The sequence below is a fragment of the Egretta garzetta genome, unplaced genomic scaffold (assembly GCF_000687185.1).
Source record: "Egretta garzetta isolate BGI_Z169 unplaced genomic scaffold, ASM68718v1 scaffold154, whole genome shotgun sequence".
NCBI lineage: Eukaryota > Metazoa > Chordata > Aves > Pelecaniformes > Ardeidae > Egretta > Egretta garzetta.
Genome location: NW_009259600.1, coordinates 4982382 through 5005562, shown reverse-complemented (window position 1 = coordinate 5005562; position 23181 = coordinate 4982382). Strand labels below are relative to the sequence as shown.

At 37.1% G+C, this 23181-nt stretch overlaps 1 protein-coding gene across 3 annotated transcripts in view; it reads right to left on the bottom strand.

The window, feature by feature from the left end:
- Positions 1 to 3318: 3318 nt before the first annotated feature.
- Positions 3319 to 23181, bottom strand: part of SPAG1 (sperm associated antigen 1) — a 41748-nt gene continuing 21885 nt past the window's right edge. For all 3 annotated transcript variants that reach the window (XM_035893888.1, XM_035893889.1, XM_035893890.1), the window contains 9 exons: positions 21510 to 21938; positions 21021 to 21120; positions 18518 to 18670; positions 13872 to 14047; positions 10740 to 10881; positions 9691 to 9817; positions 6231 to 6395; positions 3860 to 4237; positions 3319 to 3704 (listed from right to left, as the gene is read on the bottom strand). In XM_035893888.1, the coding sequence (XP_035749781.1) occupies positions 3573 to 3704; positions 3860 to 4237; positions 6231 to 6395; positions 9691 to 9817; positions 10740 to 10881; positions 13872 to 14047; positions 18518 to 18670; positions 21021 to 21120; positions 21510 to 21938 (1802 nt within the window). In that variant the 3' untranslated portion in view covers positions 3319 to 3572. The remainder of the gene's footprint in view (positions 3705 to 3859; positions 4238 to 6230; positions 6396 to 9690; positions 9818 to 10739; positions 10882 to 13871; positions 14048 to 18517; positions 18671 to 21020; positions 21121 to 21509; positions 21939 to 23181) is intronic.

Sequence of the window (23181 nt, the reverse complement as noted above, 5' to 3'; positions counted from 1 at the left end):
CATTATCCCAGAAGTGCTACTACCATTGCTGATGGGCTTGGCCAGCGGCAGGTCCCAGAAGCCACCCGGTGCCCCACCCCACGCCCACTACCAAAACCTTGCCATGCAAACCCAATGCAGTGACAATGCCTGGGAATATACTGGAATGCTGCTGGAGATCAGTGTCAAACTGTACTAGCGGGGCTACCTGCCAAAGAGTGTTTGGGGTAGGCTGGGGGCTGGCAACCAGCCAAGGCCTGTGGTCTGCCTTCAACTGAAGAGATCAGACTTGGTCATGCACAGGAAGTGAAAACCCATTTGTTGCTGAGTATTCCAGTAGGGCCGCGTTCAAGCTTTCCAGCTGGTCACAGCAACCCCATGCAGCGCTACAGGCTTGGGGCAGAGTGGCTGGAAAGCTGCCTGGTGGAAAAAGACCTGGGGGTACTGCTTGACAGCCGGCTGAATATGAGCCAGCAGTGTGCCCAGGTGGCCAAGAAGGCCAATGGCATCCTGGCTTGTATCAGGAATAGTGTGGCCAGCAGGAGTAGGGCAGTGATTGCACCCCTCTACTCGGTGCTGGTGAGGCTGCACCTTGAATACTGTGTTCAGTTTTGGGCCCCTCACTACAAGAAAGATGATGTTGCATTGCTGGAGCATGTCCAGAGGAGAGCAACCAAGCTGGCGAGGGGTCTGGAACACAAGTCATACGAGGAGCGGCTGAGGGAACTGGGGTTGTTTAGTCTGGAGAAGAGGAGGCTGAGGGGAGACCTTATCACCCTCTACAACTGCCTGACAGGAGGCTGTAGTGAGGTGGGGGCGGCCTCTTCTCCCTGGTAACAGATGATAGGATGAGGGGGAATGGTTTGAAGCTGCGCCAGGGCAGGTTTAGGCTAGACATTAGGAAAAACTTCTTCACTGAAAGGGTTGTCAGGCTCTGGAATGGGCTGCCCAGGAAGGTGGTAGAGTCCTTGGCCCTGGAGGTATTTAAAAGAAGGATAGATGAGGTGCTGAGGGACATGGTTTAGCGGTGGGATGGCAGGGTTAGGTTAAAGGTTGGACTCTATGATCTCAAAGGTCTCTTCCAACCAAAGTGATTCTATGATTCTAAAACCTGCCCTCCTCTTACTGTCTGTTGTAGAGAGAGACACCTACTTGGGAGCAGCTCGTTGCTTCAGAAGATGGGCGACTTCATGGCAAAGTGCCGATTTTTCCAGTCAGGGGATGTTTGTTATTTAATCTCTTGCTGCCTGCCTCTGACAGGTGGGTACACCCCTCTGCCTCCAGCTGGTGGCAGCTCCTTCCCACCAGCTGGGTAGCAGGGTCCCATGCGAGCGCTGCTGCAGTTCTCCATTGAGAACTTCTCAACAAGGAATAATTTTAGCTTCCCGATCTGCCGCGCTCTGTCATTTTTACCTCAGACTGTGTTAACCTCTGTTTTAGGCAACAGTCAAGCTGGGAGGTATTATCAGAAAAGGTATCTTCCTGGACTACTGGACTGGTTTTTCTGGACTACTAGGTTTCTAGTATAATTGCTAGAGATTGATTAAAACTGTCCTAAAATTAACTGTGATCCTGGATACCCATCTATGAAAGCCCATTTGGCTAATTCCTCATGGATAAATGATTTGTCAAGAACACTCCATTTAAAAATCTGTCTCTTAAAGCCCTTTTGTCTTTTTAATAATGTCTAATTGTCTACTAAATTATGTTTTTATTATGAATTACTGCTGCAAAGATTCTGATTTGTCTTCACTGTCAAAACAAACTCTACAAATGAGACACAAACTTTAGCAGCCAAGAGCACTTCTTAAAGAATGACATCTAAAGAGCTTTTAAGAGTTGGGGTTTTTGGTGGCACAGAGAAAGATTTAACTTCATCAAGAGCTTTTGACATAGTTGCTTGAAAACTGTAGATGAGAGCCAAAGGCTACATTAAAATTACATAGCTGGTTTTTATGCTTTCTTCTAGCAGAAGAACTTTTCCCTAATCTGTGTATTACCAATACAATCCTTCACGTTATTACATATTGTTATTAAAACACTCTGGTCTCTATTAAATGAAAATCAACTAAGTTTTCTAAACTGTGTCAGTAAGTTGCACACAAATAATGAATCTCCTCTGAACATACTGAACTGCAGATTGAAATCACTAACACAGAAATTAATGAATGTGAATACCTCGCCACCAGGAGTGAAGAATGGAATTGGCACTTTGTTGGTGAAGTACAATGGGTTTTGCACAGATTGGATGAGCGATCGATCTCTCTTGAACATGCGACAATCTCAAAAAGAGGACATTTAAAAACAAAACCCATCAGTTGTACTGACAGTGCCTTAGGAATTAAAAGCCTCATTCTTGGCACTCTACTTCAAGACAAAACTCATAATCCACGTCAGAATTACAAGCCCGAAGAGTGTAGAACCAGAAAAGAGAATCCGTAATTGTACTTTTCAAGGAAAAAAAAAAAAAAAAAATCTTTATTTTCTTTAAATAATATACACCTGAGAAAAATTTTCATTGGAACAACATTCTTAATGATATTTCTGCAGTGCTAGTGAGTTAGATATACATTTATATCACATGTGCAAAGAAGGCACTAGGGTAACTGAAAAATTTAAAAGCTTCATCTTGAAAAAAGGAGCTTTGTCAGAATCAAATATAAAACACAAGTATTGCCTGAAATAAAAAAAAAATAAATCATACTGGTCCACAAAATGGTTTTAACTTTTAGCTTTATAAATATGTCTGTAAACAGAAATAGCTGGTATTCTAAATAATCTGATTACAAAACTCAAGAGTTAAATATTTTTATTGCTAAGTGCAGCTACTTGGTTCTCCTGTTTACCACCATCAATTCAAACGCCATGCACACCAGCAGTCTTTCCACAAACACAGAAAAATAAAAAAATCTGTGTGCTAAAAATTACTCACTTGCTAGTAATTTTAAAAACATACTCATTTATTTAATAATTAATTATTTTGATTCAAAGTGTTCCATGACAAGCTAATATATTATTCATTCACTTTTGCTGCTAAGCTGTATTGCACCAAAAATACTTAAATCTGTTTTGTATAGACCAGGGATAGTGAAGAAACAGATGGCCTGTAGTAGTTGATCTCAAAAATGTTAATACTTTTTGTAAACTCGTTTTAGCAAAGCTATTGCTAACCGACCCGTTTATCTTGAAGACACTTCTTTATCACATGAACATACAACTCACAGAAGGATATAACAAGTGATGACTAAGTGTATTATCTATCATACCATCAAGATATTTCACATTATATATATATAATGTAAAATACATTTTTATACATATATAATTAACACAGTCTAAATAAAATCTGTATGCCAAGTAACATAAACTCTGTTACTAAACACAAAGACATGCATTAAATTCTAGAGATTAAAAATGTATACACCTACAAGAAAAGAAGAGCAGCAAGTTTTAAATGTGCATGTACTGTCAAAAGAAAATAGAGTTTAAACAGTCCGGGTAAGGACCCACTTCAACCCATGCAGGTCTGCAGAGTTCATACAGCCATCTTATAAACATGAACTATACGTACGCAACTAATAAATCTTAACTTCTTAAAGTTCATAAACTTTTTTAAGGCTCTCGAGGTCTTCCAAAGAGTACTGATGATCCTGGTTTTCTGAAAGTAAGTCAAACAGTTGCTGAACCTGTTCTTTTTCAGTTTTGCTAAGAAGGCCCAGCACCACCTGAAAAAACAGTTGATTTGATAATCAGCACAGGTTGACTGAAAATCATAGTATTTGACAGAGATACTAACTCACTGTATCAGTTCCTTTTAAGATATGAAAATTTCATTTAAGTTTCTGTTCAACGCAAGTACACATTCAATCTAGCTTCTTACCTTAAATCTTTCTGCTTTGCTCAAGTAGAAAAGGTGCTGATATACAAGGCCAGGATCTTTTCCAAGCACGTAACATTCCAACGACTGGATAAAGATCAGAAGGATTTCCCCTTCAAGTTTGTTACTTAGCAGCACTGGCAAATTTTTTGGATCAGTAATTGTTAAAAGATCTGCACAAGCAGCTTTATCCTTATTGGTATTCACTGCATTTATAATCTGACCAAAGTCATAAGCATTAGATGGTTCAGAAATGTGCAGTTTTTCAGAGGTCTTCAATGGCACACACTTTTGATCTGCTTCCTTAGAAGTAACATGATCAGTCACAACATCGTCTGATGTAGCAAACTGCCTCTCTTCCTGTTCATCGGATTCAGTCACCTTCACAAAGCAAAGGGCAACAAGTCATTTTAATGTGGACATACAGATAACCTGAAGCTTCAGAAACTGCACACATACATCCATCGATAATGTCACTAAATTGAAGTTAGCATTTCACTCTTCATAATGTCCTTCACAATGTTCTTTTAGGTCCTACTTCCCCCCAGGAATAGTACCTCTCTAATTTATCTTTAAAGGTTTGTAGTCAAAAGTGTGTATTTCACATTTCCTTTCACCGCTTGGCACATCGCTGCAGAAAGACAACTGAAGACCACTGGGAGAAAACTAAGGAGGACTGTATACATATACCAAACGTGAACTGGCAGAAGACAAGCAGAACTGAAGTCAGGTCACCAGATACTCATCTTCCACTGAAGGCTGTGCCTTCAGAACAGTACAGGAATACGGCAGCTGTATCAGGTTGCTGTTTCGAGTCTCACTGTGGAAGGAGAAAGCTCAGCCCGGTCTAACTGCCTGAATACCCACTTGACTTCCCCAGAGTTTGCAGCCTGTACCAAGTTTCACGAATCAGTCGCTAGAAAATTAACCGTGGGTTCAACTACATTTGCTAAAATCCATTTCAAGCTATCAAGTATTGTGGAATGAATATAAGCTGACTAAAACTCATTGAATGGGGTCTCTTCAATGGACGCCAAGTTTGTTGGAATGTCTGAAGACACTGTAGTGCATAGTACAGTCTTGTGCTGGGAGCTAGATGAGTCATTTTTGGAAAATACTGCATTGGGCTTATAGACATTTTGTTATATTTTTTTCAACAACCCCTCGTATCAAGAGAGAAACCTTGACTGTTTTATGTATAATTGTAGCTTGATTAAAATGGAGTAATCATGATAAATCCCAATTTCAATCAAATTTTCCTTAGTTTTATTTGCAGTCTGTTTTCATATAACTACCTTGCACTGCAGCAGATAAGCCAGGGAAGGCTCTCTAAGGGGGCAGCTGTAATTATGATAGCAAACATAAATGCTTCCTGCCCCACCCCTGGAAAAATTCCCACTGCCAGTAATGCAGTTAGCCAGCCTCTGAACAATGCAGTCACTTCCCAAACCGCCTCTAAACGCTCTCTGGGTCCCTTTGTTTGTCACAACTCAGAGCTTAACTAACACTATTCCCGGCTTATGCCAGTTACATAAAATCCCATGAACTCGTGACGATGTGAAGTGTTTCAATAAAACAAGTTGTTTCTATATTAATAACTGCAGGTTCCATTGTACCACCATTTTGAAATTGCACAATCAAATTGCAGTATCACTGGATAATACTGTACAGACTGGTAAACTATGTATTTTAATAATGTATTTTAAACTGAAAAGGGACACCCACCCCCACCCTTCTTAAAGGACCAGCAAAGTTACAATCCAAAAATATCAGATGACCAAGAATATCCTTTTCATTGCCTAATTCTACCCAGACCTCTGCAAGGCTAACATTTTGATCCAGTACATGATATTACATTGTGTATTTCTTTTGTAAGATCCTACAGGTATTTTACCCATACGTTTGCTCTTTAAGGCCAGAGTTCATTCTTCTGACCAGTAACTTCACTACTGGCACAAGACCCACCAGCACGCCTGCTGACAACGAACCTTTCCCAGCACAGCCCCGGGGGCTTCCTGAGGAGCATGGACTTTAAAAGCAAAACTGCTATTTGACAGCCGTATTCTGTAAAACAATTTTTGTTCACAAGGAGCATATCCTGAAGTTTAGTGCCATCTAGATGTACTTTTTTCCATTTCTGCTGTGGTTCGGAATACACTTCAAAGCAGTCGAAGCTTTACTACAGAACGTCTTACTATAGGATGCCACACACATCATATGGAAGAATCCTCCAACATGCCCTCAAAATAACATGAAAAATACAATCCCAACCAAAAAAAGTGTAGAGCTTACAAATGCAAAACAAAAGCTTTAACATTATCTCTTCAAATGTGTGACTTCTGTACTGCCTTTTTTAAAAAATTAACAAGTATACCTCGTGTATAGTTATTTTCTTCCTTTGCTTTTGCTGACCGCCAGTCACAGCACTGCTGTCAAGGTTAAGCAGTTGGGTTACCTCCTCTAGTTCCTTTTTAGCTTCAAGAATATTTGGATCTATTAGAAGTACTCTGTTGAAATCATCAACACTTGCTTGATAATTCTGTAAGTAGAAGGGAAAAATATGGTTTGGTTTTTTTTTTTCATAAATATACCACCAGAAAAATCAATTAGAACTACCATATTCTCCTTTATAATTAAGAAAAATAAAAATGCTAGGATCTTGTCATTAAGTAGGAAAAATAATCTAAATACAGACAGTGTAATTTCATTGGAAGGAAAAAAGGAAACTGAGGATGAGTTCAAGTTAGCATTCTGTGACTAAATACTTCTGTATTAAATACGTAATATGAAATCATTTATTCTGAGAAACATATTCCCTGTATCAGAGAATAGAGTGTTGAAGATTGCTGCTTTTAAGCATAAATGCTTACAGTGTAACACTTCCTCAAGATTAACATAATGCGAGTCCATCAACAGTTTGCATACTTGCTTTGCCAACAGAAGAGAGCTAAATTAATCTTAGATTAAAAATATACCTAGTCTTCCTGGGATTCAATCCAAAAGACCATCTCTCACAGTTAAAGAAGGGAAATTTTTGGTTATACTTGAGAAGACCAGGATTACATTATGAACTCTGGGATAAACAACAGGATTAGAAGGACAAACACAGTGATAGAGTGGCGTTAGGACACAGTTCCTCAATCACCAGTCACATAATTTGCCTAACGTTTTTATTTTGAATTTGACATTAGGAATTATGATTTTTTGGACTAAATTTTCTGGGGAGACAAGGTTAATAGCATCAATTCTGAGGAAGACTGCGATATCACATAGAAAAATCAAGACACCTTGAGGGCTGGGAATATCAAAACCAGGGATGAAATGTAACAGTAAACAGTAGAAGACCATGCAGACAGTAGAAAAATAAAAATAATTTCTTTGTGAGGGACCTAATATTTCCTCTGTTCCCAAGCAGTAAAATAAGATTACTGTAAGTCATTCATATTATCATGAAAAAAATCCTCATGTACCAGCTGAGGTATTTCCTCAGCATCTCAACTGTAATAAAAGCACTAGTGTACAAGTCACTCATGTTCTCTTTCCTATGTGCGATATATTGTTCAACACTGATGACCAATATTCAAGGTGGAGGGACACTGCAGTAAATCTCTAAGGGAACTGAAGTCTGCTATATCATGAAAGAAGACTAAGAGAACTAGAATCATTCAGCCTTAGCAAATGAATACAGAAAGGAGGCAGATTGCTTGCATCAAAAACCAGCTACTAATGAAGCTAAACCATTTGAATTACAGATGTGAAGATTCACAACTACAGAGAAATAAACTTCTGGAACAGACTTCTGAAAATGACCACAAGGGCCAGTGAACAACCAGCCCTCATGGATTTAAAACTGCACCCTGCCAGACTTCTCAAAAAAATCATACAATATGGTTGTACCCAAAGCAACAGACTGGGCTATCAGCTGTAGAAGATGTGGTCCATGGTCCTGTGTCCTATGTTATAGGCCTAATTCATCACACCAGCACAATTTTATCCTTGGCCTTCTTTTAACTACATCTCAGTAAATCTATAAAACCCCCTCATTTACTACATTAAATTCCACTGCAGCTTTTTGTGGTTAAATATCTGGATATTTGTATACAAGTAACACTTCCCAGCTTAGCTTGGTCTTCGCCAGACTACATGCTTTTAGCTCTTTCATTACAGGCTCATTTGTCAACCTCAAATAATTTCTGTTGCTTTCTCTGGTTTTACGAATCACTTGTATCCCTGGAATCAGCAATAACGAAGGCATTAAATCCAACCACAACAAAATATTTTAGGAGTTCCCAGCTCAGGCTGTTCTGAAGGAATCCAAGAACAGTATGTTTCAGGTTACATCTTCCCTAATACAAACATAGTAATTTCTTCTAGGATATTCAAAAAACCAGAAGTTATTTCACCAATTCTTGACATTCTTCAGTTGTGTGCAATTCCCTTTTTTTGACCGGTACACTCACTATATACCTTTTCCCATATTTATACTATGTTTTTATCAACTTCAACAACATAGTGTTACAGATGATTAATACCAGGTAGCTTGGTACAGTTACATGAAAGAATTTACACAAAATTAAGACTTTTCAACCTTCTCTGAAAATTCAAAGGAAACTTTCAAAATTTCACAGCTAGTGTAAGAGAGGAACAAATTTGTCATAAAAAAAAGATCCCATGGTTCCCAAGACTTGAGTTTGGAATTATAACACAGGATGAGAACAGCCATATACTGCTATGCACAAACAGGTTGTCCTCAGGTGATCTGTAAGCTGAGCTAATCAGCTAATTTTTTTGTTAAGGCATCAAACATAATGGAGGTCTGAGGTAAGTATTCATTGTATTCATTTGATGGACACTGCTGAACTTGGTGGATGCTCGGAGAGATTGCCTCCAGTTATAAAGAGCAACATGGGAGAAAGCGCTTAAGATGCTTGTTTAAAGACACTCATAAAATTTAATACAAAGTAGGTGATGATAGCTGCCATCATGAGCCAACAGAAGTTAGAAGCTGTTTTCAATACCAAGTAAGAGCTGACAGGTAGGCTAAGGATTGCTAAGAAAGAATTATGAAGTGTAGAGGCTAATTAACATCACTGAAGAAGAGGAACCAACAGACAGATGGACAAAAGGAATGACACAAGTGATGGAACAGGAGATTTGCAGTCACATTCAGTATGAATATGAGCCATGTAAGTCTGCATCGATGAAGATAATGTAGAAGGATACTCAAAAAAAAGTAAGATGGGCATAGTACAGACACCACCACCACTGTGTAGATGGAAAGGGAAAGGCTGAATCCCCCCACTGTCCACAGAGTCAGAGTACATTACTGACAAAGGTTTGTAACGTGTTTGGAGAAAGAAGAGAGCAAGAATGAAAATAATTAAAACCCAGGTTTAATATGACAAGCACTCAAATATGAGCAGATGCCAAAATACAGCTTGAGATTTTAGTTTGGACAGATAAAGACAGACTTGGAAAGAATCCATTTGTCATCAGCAAAGATATAGTAAACACCTTGACAGCAAAACAGACTGGGATACCCAGAAGAGTTTTAGAACAGAGTTGACACTTGCTTAATCAATCTCCAGTCAAACCTCATTTATTCCAATATTCTTGTATTTTCTCAAATTATTACGAGTCAACATCAAGGTTTTTGTGTTGCAAAAATATTTATATAATATTTTATGTATGCCTAATGCTCTACAAAGTAATAAATCATCAGCACTGCATACTTGCTTGTGTTCACCCACTGACTGCAACTACCTGATTGCCTTTGAAACGGATAAGCAAGTTTAGAAGTGCTTAAGAATACCTGCCTTGTTCTTTTTCCTTACCTGTAATCCTTTGTATGCTAGTGCTCTTCTATAAAAAGCTTTAATATTAGAATCTTCTATCTGAAGAACATAATCACAGTCCTGCTTAGCCTCTTCATATTTACACAGTTTCAAGTAACAGAGAGCTCTAACACAGAAGAACAGAAGACACTGCAATGTAAGTAAATTCCACAGTGCTGTAGTGCCAACAGTATCTGACTCAGAAATGTTAACTACAATACTTCACACAATTCAGTCTCAATATGTTGGGTTTTTTTTTTTAAGTACATCAAAACCAGTAAGTATTAATAACATCACCGGATTGATTTAGAGAAGGCGAATTTTGACTTTTATTGCAGGAATTGAAGTACGACTAATGCTTGACATTAGGCAGATATGTAAATATTTTAAAAGTAGAGCCTATGTTAGGACAATATGGTAGGATAGCAGTGTATACAGTATGGATTTTATACAGCCATTCTGGGTAAAAAAGTGCTCTAGATTAAATAAGCAATACAGATTTCTGCACCTAATTATTATTTGGAAGTCTCCTATTCAAGTATTGGCCTAATCAAATCCTTCTTAGTTTGTGAAAGCTGGTAAGATTACAGCATAAAGAATTATGCTTCAGAATTAGGTCAACCTTTAAAATAATGCTGTTGTATGACCATGTTCCTACTTTTATTTTCTCAAAATGTACATTTTCTCTGAACTATTACTTTTCATATTTGAGATACTGCTACTGTACGTTAGGTTTTAACTAAAGTCATACCAGTATTCTCAAAAAATGCTGCAAAATGCCATGCTAATTATAACTGTTACTACTGCTTACTCTATTGATATAAAGATTTTAAGCTATATATCAGTGACATTAATACTTGCTCCCCTTGGAAAATAACGGGGTTTAACAAAAATTCAATTTTGTTATTAAAAACACACATATCAAATGGAAAAAAAAATCCTTTTTTTTTTTACAGCCATAACTGAAGTGATGCAAAATCTCTTTTATTTGGAGTGAGAAAATATAACTACTGTTATCACACAAAGTGGGGTTAATTTTGGTTTTTTACCTGTTAGTGTAGATCGTACATTCCTTGGTATTTAATTTAATGCATTCACTGTATTTATTTACAGCTTCTTCATATTCCCCCTTTTTTACAAAATCATTCCCTTCGTTTTTTAACGTCTTGAACCTCTCCTCAGCTTTCTCACCTGCATTACAAAAGGATCACAGTGTTACATAAGAAGGTCAGTTCATTAAGGGTAGCTGAATTAGCTACTGACACTAAGAATAAATGCCTGGCATCTGGAGTATTTTTATCGGTCTGCACATTGCCATTTCTGTCCCAGATCTCCCTGCTGCCCTAAGAGACGCATAAGAGAGTATATACACATTTGGCACAAGGCATAATTTCCCCATGCACCAGGGTAACTATTTTGCTGAAAATAATGGCAATACAACAGACAGCTCTACACTTTCACCTCCTTCTATCTACCCCTTCTGTGTGGTAGAAAGGAACTGTATATCTCCACTGATAACCAGTTTTATTTACAATGGTGGAGATTTAATCAGCAGGATTAAAGGATTTCTAGATCCCCATCATCACACCAAGGTGGCCATGATTTGATCTAATATTCTTTCTGCAAATATCAATCTATCACAATTACTATGCTAAACTGACAGTTTCAAATCAATCATCACATCAGTAGGGGTTAGTGATACATCAGTAATATTCTGTAATAACTATTTATAAAAGATGCTTCAAGGAAGCTGAAAACACTGAAGTACGCATTTTTTTTAATTAATACTATCTCCTTCCATAATTGCCTTTCCTTCTAAATTCCACATCGTTTGTTGCATGTGCTTCTGGGTTAGACTACAATTTTTCACTATGTTTTCAGTGGAAATCCTGACTCCTGTGTTATGTCTCTGTTGTGAGCAAAGATAATAAGTAACATAGCTCTAAGCCAATCATAAAGGAAAAATCTACTTTTTGTACCTTGCTAAAGAATATGAGCGCCTTGCCAAGCTTCAGATTTTAAACACTGTATATAACCAGATAAATTTAACCAACAATTAAACTCAGCAAGTTCTTTTATAAAAACATGGCAGTCTCCTATGCCAGAAAACTACATGTGGACTTGGGGAAAAAATTAAGTAACAATGTGAAACCAGAACAAACTTATGCAAGAAACACAACTAAATTGTAACTCAAGTTGTAACACATAAAAAACAACAGACAATTGTTGCAAAAAAGTGTTAGCCAACAATAAGGTTTAACTACTAACTGAACATTACTGCTGCCATGCTTCCGGCACCAGCTATTGCTGTCAGGTCCCACTGATTTAGTACAGGCCCAAGAAGGCAGCCACAACCTTAGAGTCAGCCTTCAGGGAACAAAATGGTTACACAGTCTTCGTTTAACATTTCTAAAACCAAAGCCTAACCAAAGCCCACTCTATCTGAAACAGATTGAAGCGGAGCACACTTCATGAAGATGGTGACAGCCCATTTCATTGACTTTCATAACAAGCTAAACATGATCACGAGTGTTCTCAGGAGCCGCTTATCTGTGTACTTTTCACTACGATGATCTTCAGATTGTCTCTCTCAACAAAGTTACACAAGGTTACGTAGATCCAAATGTACTACTTGAAAGGTTTAAATAAGTTGATTATACATTGAAATAAAAATCTAACAAGTTGTACTCTTTAACAACAGAAAAAGCCTGGAGTACAATCACTACAACAAAAAACACTTTTCAAGCTACACATTTATGTTTAACAGCAACAACTGTGCAAGATACCAGTTTTCTACTTCATTTAAAAACCCCAAAAGTTAAACGCAATTGCTGCCCAATGTGATGAATCAGTAATGACATGTACTGACAACAACTGTAATGAAAATACTTGCCGCTGGACATTTTAAAAACAATTTTTATCAATTTAATTGAGCTTAAGTTATACATCAACATGCCTCACGTTTCTTCAATGAAAAACAATTTTCTGTAGCTTTACTGAAGTTCCCTATGCACTACTACTCAAATCGTGTATTAACCACACAAGTTTCTAGAATTATGTCTTATTCTCAAGAAAAACGTCCAATTCTCATAAACATAAGTATTTGTAAGTGGTCTGTTGTTTTACATCAGGTACAAATAAATTCAATGCTATCTGAAAGATCATTTTAAAGTGATTAAACCTGTACTGCCCAAGACTTCAGATTATTTGAGGACATGCATTACGGACAGATAACCCTATCACTGCTATATTTGGCCAGCAACCCAGCCATGCATTGCAGCCTCCCTTGTGTTAATCAAGGGGAGATTATCCTCAGCACTACTTTTCTTTATATTGAAAGAAACTCCAAGCAGAACCAATTAATGGTTAAGCAAGAGTAAAAAATGGTAACAGTTAAGGCCTTTGCAAAGAGAATGTTTAACGTCAATAAAATCGGAATTGGAACGGTTCCTTCACCTGATTTACTGGAGGAGAAAAATAGAAACTGCAATGAAGGGAAAAAAATCAGGAGGAAGAAAAGTGTCCTAAAGCAGTTAAGTACTCAGTGCTTACATGTGAATAAATCCAGAACAAACACGTTTGAAAGCTGCCTACTAAATGGCCACTGTCAAAGTTAGAATTCTTAGTTAAAAAAACCCAAACAAAACAAACCAATCAGAAGTGTTCTTCTACAGCCCATTTCACTAACTACTGGTCACCCAGAAGTCTACCTATCCTTTCTATTCTGAAGAGCTGAGTAATACTTTCATGAACAATTAAATGACAGCTACAGATTATGCAGCTGATCATGTTTCTGAGTTTGGGTGTTTGTTCGGGTGGTGGTTTTTTGGGGGAAAACTCTATTAGAACTGGAGTATGATGTCAGGGAAACCACTGATACTTGTGATAGGACTCAACATGCTGATAGAGAATTTCTGCTATGTTTTCTTTTCTTCTATGTAACTTCAGAAATTACATGCTGCAAACTACATCATCTGGCTTAAAAAAAATTATTGTAACTGTGGCTCCATAAAACACAATAAACCCAATCATGTAAATAACCATCAACTAACTTATCTTTTCCCATAGATCTCTGACAAATATATTCTAAAACAGTTTATTTGAAATTATTACATCATATTCCATTTTTCAATTAAAATTATTTTCTTTTTTGCATATATATTTGCATTAGCTATACATACGATTCATCTGCAATTGTTCTTCTCTGTTGATAGCTGTAGTACTTCTTGGCTTATTCTCTGAAGTAAAGTTTCCTCCATCCCACCTGTGTAGCTGAGCAGCAACTGGGACAACTGGAATTGGTGGCAGTTTCTCCCTCCAACTGGGACCATCCTGATCTATTAAAGTCTTTGTTATTCTGAAAGAGAAAAAACCCCACCAACATGACTTTCCATATATTTAACTCACGCTTTAATAACTTACACCCAAATTAAGTAACGCGATGTCCTAATTTTTAAAAAAACTGAACAGTTATCCTGAAGACTAATTTACAAAAAAGATTGCCACAGCAGTCAACGGTATTGCATTCATTTCAGATTTAGACTTTCCCCCCTTTTTAGAGTATTTATGCTAGCATTTAAAAGACAAGAAGCTGACTTAAGCATGATCTGTAAATATCTAAGTAAATGACTGGTTTTTCAACTAAGCTCTAAATGCCTACCACATACAATAATGAAACGGGGAAAAAAATTGATGTATTTATTTTGTTTACTTTTCTCAGCTGTTCATAGGTGGTATTTGTAACAAGTGTAGAATACAGTATCCTCAGACACACTGTGGTACCTAAATTTGCCAATGTCAAACGAAATCTCTTACACAACAATTCTCTAAATAACCAACGCAGGTCACAAAGTAGGTATTAAGTTGCATTTTATAGAACAGTCAGAAATTCATCTATCAATCATTCTTTATCTCCATTTAAAAATGCAAAGAAAATGCATTAAAACAGTTTAGTATTTCTTAAACCAACACATATATATACAAATATACATCTAGGTCAACTATTTCTGTACATGAGAAGTTCAATCCAAAATCCATTCAAGTGGGAGTTTTCCGTTGCTGTGATACATTTTGGAGAAAGACCTATGTAAACATAATGCATGAAGCCATATAAGACTTCATGGTTCCACTACAATTTTTGCAGTGTTTTTTAATAAAACCAAGCAAATATTAATCAATTATGAGAATGGTAACAGTGAGATGAACATCTAATCTCAAAATGAGCTTAAGAGTCAAGTTCAACTAGTGGTAAGTCTAATATCTACTTTAACAAAGGAAAATTCTGAATCGAATAGCAAAGCAAGTCACATTGATGCTATAGCCAAGAAACCTGAAATCTATATATCCCCTGGCATTTCCATCTAACACAGGTCTAAAAAAACATACTACATGAATACACATCCAAAAAAACCCCAAACATTAAGAACCTTGAATGTCACATGAAGAATGAAAGAGAATGAGCATAAATTACCCCATCAGGTTTTCTTGCTTAGTTTTGTTCTTTTAAAATACTACAATAACAGCTATAAAACAAACAAACAAAAAGCCTCAGTATAATACTATGGCAACAGAGTCAGAGCACTCAGGACCAAATTCTTTTCCCATTAGGGTCTGATAGAAAAACCAATACAAGCAGCAGCACCCGTTCTGATTTTCTTTATTGTAAAACAGAAATTACCAAAAGATTTTACAGAATGATATAGACTAAAAAGCCTGTTTGTGGAGCTATATTATCTGTGATTTTATGTATCACATAACACTATATGAAACATACTATTTTGTATTTTTTTGAATTGAAAGGAAGTTTCTTCATACACAAAATACCACATTTCATAGTATTATCTAGTTGCTTTATTAATTTTTTAAGTGAACAAGAAGAGTATTTTTCTGGGTGTTAGCTGCATGTGCCCTTCCAGGGGTTCCCCTCTACCTGTATCATTACTAAGCAGTATTTTACAGTACATACCAACAAAGCAGCTTGTCTAAGTTCTGTTTTGCTCTAATTTTACTAAAACATCTAGGTTTCTTAATGATGGTCTGAATTAAATTGTTAAGAAAAATGTGACACACCATCATAAATTAAGCAGCTCTAAGATTTACTCAGGTTATTTTATTAGATAACAAAACTGTGCGCTTTATATTGAAAAGTCAATTCATTACATTTAGGTATTTCTCATAAAAAGTAACAGAATAATTCTACAGTAAACCATGATCCTCCTGACCTCCTGTTTAATTTTTCTCCATTTATCATAATGGGCTAAAAAAAAAAAAAATTGGACAAAACCCCCTTATCTAATTCATCAAAATCAACAGAAAGAATCCTGCAGTCTTTGATGATAGATTGACTTCCTGTAGTATAATAATCTAAGAAGAGTCTTTTGCAAAAATGCATACCTGTATGCCATGGTCAGTTCAAAAAGCACAGGTATCTCATGAAAAAGCTGGGACAAATACACTCATTCCCCACCCGAACCCCCTGCCCCCTAACTTGACCCAACAATTTTGCAGTTTTGGAGTTTATAATGAATTTATTTGTACAGTAAATTACTCACATGGGACTCCGTAAAAAAAGCGCCCAAGCTATCTAATGCAATTTGCTAACTAATATTAAAGGAGTAGAGACAACTAGAATGAAACTTCAATTTAGTAAATGGAAATGTGTAAACATATTGCCCCACATTAGAGCTTCTGTATTACTAACAGTGAAAATCAAATAATAAAACACTCGAGGAAATTAAATTATACAAAGTAGAAAATTCATGGACATTCACAAAGCTAGCAAAATGCCACTAATTAAAAGCATGCTTGAAATGCATTTTACTGTGACTTGGCCCACAGCATTAAAAGAAACAGTCCTTCCAATTTATCTAAAAATCACCTCAGGATAACCAATAAAACACATAATTCAACAACATCTAATCAGCGTGATAAACACTCAAATAACTCTTTATACTTGTTTTCAGTTGACTTTTCATAAAGATATGTACTTACATTCTTAATTATTTCCTTTTGAAATGATCAAGTAGAGGCTTTATGTTTTCAGGCAATGACTTTGTATTAAAAATTCTGTGTGTTTTATGTGAGAATTATTAGAAATATCAGACTGAACACCTGTTCAATTCAAAGACTTTTGGAAAGCCTGCTTATTTAGGCAAGTACAGAAAGACAAGCCTTAGCACGGTTTATCAAACCCACCCTCAGGATCATGAGTTTTCCCTGTCAGGTTCCTACAGTACTACCATCCAACTTTCTGCAGGAACTTAAAGAAATCCTCCAATAAAAGCAGGTTGTTAAGACCTGATATTACTAATACTAAAAAAAAAAAAAAATTAAATTGCATTTTGGGGTTGTCCCTTTAAGTTAAAAGGCAGTAGAGTAACAATCATTTTTTGTTAAAATTCGATTTCAAAAAGGTCTGTTACTTTGGAAATGAAAATTAATACTTTGATAAACAATTTCAATTTAATAAATAATTTATTAAAAATTAAGTCATAGTAAAAGTTCAATTATGCAGGAAATCTATGCTTTAGAAACAAAGAATTTGCAAGCAAAAATGAATTACCAGCAGAAGAGAAGAAGGAAGAAGCAGCTGAAATAAGGTGATGGGTTGCCAGGGAGGAAAGAGTAATGAGCAGTGAAGCTAAAAACATAAGGAAGGCCTAGAGAGGAGAAAAGGAAGAGTGTTAAGGGGGGGGAAAAGGAAATAAGCTTATTACTGAGCAAGTTACAAGTCAAGGAGAAATATGAAAAGAGTATCTGCAGATAAAATAAGCCAAGAAGATTAAATAATAATAATAATAATAATAATAATAATAATAATCACACAGATACCAGGAGTAGCAGTTATCTCACCAATCCAAGTGCTCTAGTATCAGTGTAGATACAGGAGATCAGTAAAAATTTGTTATCAAAACTAAGACTTCTAAGAGGAAATTATAAAGTGTCATGATCTCCTTTGGCCACCTCTGGTCAAATAAGCAGAATCTAAAGATATTATGGACTTTTTAATGAAGTAGTAATGTAAGTGCTCATGGCCTTGCCTTAAAAAGAAAAAAAAAAAAGATACTAGATTCCATTGTTAAAAGTCACATGCATGTGGGTTCCTGCTCAATGGTTAATGGCTGTTCTGCTTTCATAAATACTTTTTTTGCCCATTAAAAGAAGAGAGTAAATGAAAGAGAATGGAAAATCCTATCATTCACGCACTTAGGCACTTACTATCTGTTAATGGAAACATAATTACATTAGTGTATATACACTAATTTTACACTATTAAACTACAGAAATTGAGATGTTGGCAGCAAGAATTAATGTTGGAAGTATTAACACTTAAGTTAAAAATAATATTCAATTATATTTTTTACACCTCTAAGCTTTGTAGCCAAACACTGTATCAAGCTACTTCACTGTTTACAGGACTGCAGCATACTAAAAGATTCACACTTAACATAAACCTCCAACTGCCACAGGAATAGGGCTAGTACGAAAAGGAAACAGAAATGTCATAGAAAAGGTATGGACCTTAAAGAATTACTTTACATGGTATTAAATACAAGTTAGGAAAGAAAAAAAGTTGAAGCACCAGTAAAAAAACCCTTTAAAATACTACCTTTTTAAAACAGAAAGTGACCTACTGCTGGCAGAGGAAAACCATGAAGCTACGGGAAAATAACTAAATTAAACAGCCAGTCCTCTAGTTCTAGCACACTCATTGTGCTGACCCTGCCTCTCAGGGATACAGAACAGAGGGAGCGTGTAAAACAAACAAAACTGAACTCTATTTTTCTATTTGGACTGATACTAGTAGAGCATTTGTCAGTGTAGTTACCTATTAGCACTATCATGTGCTGCTTGGATGCTGCTGTCTATTTGGAGGACTGTCTTATAATCAATGTATGCCTGTCGATACCGCTCCATAGACTCGTTTGCCATTGCTCGTCGTAGAAGTGGCTTAATGGAAAATGGCTGAAGCTCCAGAGCTCTAGATAAAACAAAAGAGAAATGAAGGAGTGAAACAGAATAACTGAAATAATATTAATAAAACTATTGTATGATATATACAACCATACATAATAACTCTGATTTCAGATGGATCTTACAGTAACCTAACCAAGGAAAATGGGACTAAGTGGTTTACAGTAACACCCTAAATGACATGCAGTTATGAAATTGTTAGTGCTTTTACTACAACTTACCCTTCTCAAATCCCTCTCTTCCATCTGGAAAGCTACTTTAATCACCAAGAAAAGATTAATGTAACAGCAGGTGTTTAAGAGCAAAAGCTATTTTTCTGAAGTCATCCCTAGATCTATGGGGATTTCAAGTGTGTGGTGCTTTTGCCTACATGATTTTCAGTTGTTCTTCCTTACACGGAAGTATTCACGGAAAAAATACATTTAGTAAAGCATGAATATACACCTGTCTTTTTCTGGCTTTTAGGGTTTTGCCTGTATTTTGTCTGTTTACTCTTCTGATTGTGTGTCTGGTCAGCTCTGAGCTCAACCCCTGACACTGTGCAATCAGAACTCCTTCCAAACACCATGCGCTTTTCCAGCAATACAAAGAAACAGTCCACAAAGGCTTTATTTATTAAGGACTATGTTTATAAATCAATGATTCTTGCTAAAGAGAAAAAGAGATAAACTTTGAAATACTGAAATTAAGATGAGTCTAGCCAATTAGATTTCATGGAACCATAAAGTAATTCAGGCTGAGAGCTTGCTAGTCCAGCCTCCTGCTACAAGTATGGTCAACTCTGAGATCGGACAAGGTTACTCAGGGCTTTATCCAGATGGGCCCTGAAAACCTCCAGGGGGATCTCTGCACATCTGTGGGCAACCTGTTGCAGTGCCCCCCACTGTTCCTGGGGAGGTTTCTCCTAATACACAGTCCAAACCTTGTGTGGTTCAATTTTCTGTTGCCTCTTGTCTTCCCACAATGCACTGCCAGAAAGAGCCAGGATCCATTCTCTGGCTAATCTCCTCATAGGTACTGGCAGGCTGCTGTTAGGACCTCTGGAAGCCATTCTTCTCTACGCTGAACAAACCCAGCTCCCTCAGCCTCTCCTCTCCAGGCAAGTGCTCCAGGGCTCACAACCACCTTTGTGACACTTCACTGAACTCACTCCAGTTGATCACTATCTTTCTTGTACTGGGGAAGCCAAAACCCAGCGCAGTTATCATAGATGCTGTCTAACAAGTGCTGAGTGCAAGGGGATAATCACTTCCCTCAATCCACTGGCTGTGCTCCTGTTTATAAGCCTCCTGAGGCTGTTGGCCATCTTTGCTGTAACTTGGCTTTGCATCATTACTCCTCCTAAAGCTAGAGAAACAATGATTTCTAGAATAAACATTTCCAATTTCAATTTCATAAATATTTCCAAGATTCCATTTCTCTTCATGTTGCTGAATGCATTTGAAAAATACAACAGCACACAACATCATAGCCACTACAGAACCTCTGCAAAAATGCATCACATTCTGTAACTTAGAAGACTATTATTGCAATTTCAGGTTCCTAAGATCAAGATTGAAGAAAAAAACAACCATAAATAAATTCAGGGAAAGATGACACTGCTTGAGGAATAGCATCAGTGGGAATTAAAAACTACATTTCCAGGGTAGAATGCGAAGATAATACAGCCAGGGACCAAACCACACCACAGTACTAAATAAAACAACATCAGTGCATGGAAGCCCTATTTCACTCTCTGGAGCAAGAATCAAAGGCACTCCAAATCAGAGTCTTAAGACAAAGAGAGATCCGACAGAAGGTTTCTGATACACTTCTAAGCCCTAAATAGCTAAAACTTAATAAATGTTCAATACTTGTTTTTATGTCACAAGTATAAGCACTACACCATTTTTTACTTTGAAATCAAGCAACCTATTTGTAGATCATCCTTTATGCTGTCTTGCCTACAGAAGATTTAATTGACATTGCCTAATTCATGTGTGCTTGCAGTTTTGCAGTTCTGCTTCCCAGTCTCAAAATTATTTCTATTTCTGTTGTGTTCGCTAAGCATTGTGGGTCCTTGTGTATCCATGGATCCTTGTATTTTGTATTTTAAAATTTTAACCCTGCTATGCATTTCTCTGTACACAAGAAGCCTGACAACTGCCCTCACACAGTAAGACAGTAAGTTAAAAGTTACTCCTTCTCTAGGTTCCATGCGACTGTTTACATAACCAACAAAAGATATCTGTCATTTAGACCGGAAATCTGCCTTTACTGAAGACTGTTCTAAGTCCAACTGTAATAACAATATAGCAGTTAAAATGTTTAATCATCATGAGGAATGTTGTTGTGCTACATGGGAGGTTGCAATTTACCTGTTACAATCCTGAATGCAGTCACTGCAGTTGCCTTCTTTGAGGTAACACGCTGCTCTGTTTGAGTATAAGATACTTAAATCATCTGGACTTTGTTCTCCTAAAATAAGTTACAATTAAAATCAAAGACCATTACTAAAATGACATTCAAGAATTAAAGACTTGCAAACTGTAAGTTGCACTGCAGTGATGCAGTTTGCTGACAGTGCAAAGCTGTAAGGAGCTTTCCTTTATCACAGCACCTAGAATACGTAATTATTCAAACATAAATAAAAGCAAACAGCTCTACCCCAAGGAAGTTAAAAGATTATTTTGCTCATCTTCCTATATTTTGTATCACACGAATTACCTTCTACCCATAATGACGAAGAATTTACTGCACAGCAATTCCTGCCAAAAATCCAGGGATAGGCTAGGTTAGTTCACTTGCAGTTCCTTTAAATAATCTAAACAATAATCCTAGATTTAAGTATAAGGTAGTGCACTCACCCAGATTGATGACATAGTCAATCGCTTCAGAGTATTTGAGCACAGCTTCTCCGAACTGTCCACTCTTAAACAACTCGTTTCCTTCACTTTTCAGTTTTGCTGCAGCAGGAGGAAGTGAAGCGGAACTGCCACCGCCAGCCGACTGAGACCCCGCTCCATCCGACCGGGAGACCTCAGCTTCAGGGCTTTCACTCTTCTGATCGCTGTGTAAATAACCATTAACTTCACCTTCATGGTCTGACAAATGCCTTTGTGGTTTTTGCTCTGCTGTGCCTTTTTTTAACCCGCACTCAGCGGATTCCTTCTGCTTCGGTGTGTCCCTGTCCTCCGCCGCCTTACTGCCACCGCCTTTGCTGTGAAACTTTCTCTGCGCGTTCCCCATCTCGGCCTCCCCGGTGGCCGCCTCTCCTCTTACTGGCACGCCAATTTCTGCAAGGAAGTTAATGAGCTGAGTTAGAGCTTGCATCATCAGAAGGAACTATCATCCTGGCCACAGAGGGGTGTCCAGCCACAGAACACGGTACCAAACCCTTCAGGCATCCCAACGTTACCAAGATTTATTTGCCTCAGAAAACACTTCCAAGAAGACAGAAGAAATCCTACTTACAAAGTCACTTGCAATTACTACTGAGAAGGCATTACTGTAAAATCTCGTTTCTCCTCGCTGGGCACACTGTAAACCCCCGTGCTGTAGTGTCAGAATGGTACAGAGTTCACCTTGACATTAACTCTTTAAATACTGGCTACTACTATACTGAAACTTTGATGTTCCATGACCAAATCAAAATGCTTGCATGTTAAAAGTCGAACACACGGCTAACAAACCAGTAATGTTGCACGCTTCAAATCTCCCCTCAAATCGTTCTCGAAAAGGTTTCATTTAAATGTAATGTCAAAAAGCCTTTTATAGAGGGTTCTGATCATTCAATTTTCACCACTATTTATTACTAATTTAAACAGGAAAAAATCATACAATAGAGGTATCAGACATTACCATATGTAAATTCCTTATTCACCTGAATTCCTAACAGACTACCAGCATGATACTAAAATACAGATTTCAGCAGAAAGCCTGACTCTTGATACTAGCAGTCATGCAAAGGCAACTCAGTTTTGGTACTATTAATTAAGATGCTGGGTTTTCACCTTCCCTTAACTTGATATTCTCATCTGTCCAACAGAATTTTTTAATGCCTTTGTATATTGGGGAGATAATTCCAGGTGACTTGAACTAAACTTCTGAAGTTGACTGAATATGGATGAACTCCAGGTTGCTCCAAATTACAGATTTTTTTTTTTTTTAATGCACGAAATGTTACTGAAATCAAGCTGAACAGGGTAGGAAAGCATAAGATTTTTAAAAACCACAGATTCTCTAGAGCCTAATGGACAAAAGCTCCAACTGCATCCTTCATAGCTGTGGTCTCCGTTTTGAAATACCATTTAAGTAAGTAAGTAGTAAGTTCATACTCCACAACGGAAACAATGATAGGATAAATCTATTCTACCCACACAGACATTTTGGTAAAACTTAAATTATTTATATTTGAGTCTTCTATCCATCCACCCACCAAATTCTGCAGTGCCAAATATGCCGAAAAGGTTTAAAGTCTATTTGGTAGGGAGGATGACGGTAAAAGCCCAGCTGGGCAGGTGAATGAAGACAGTAGTA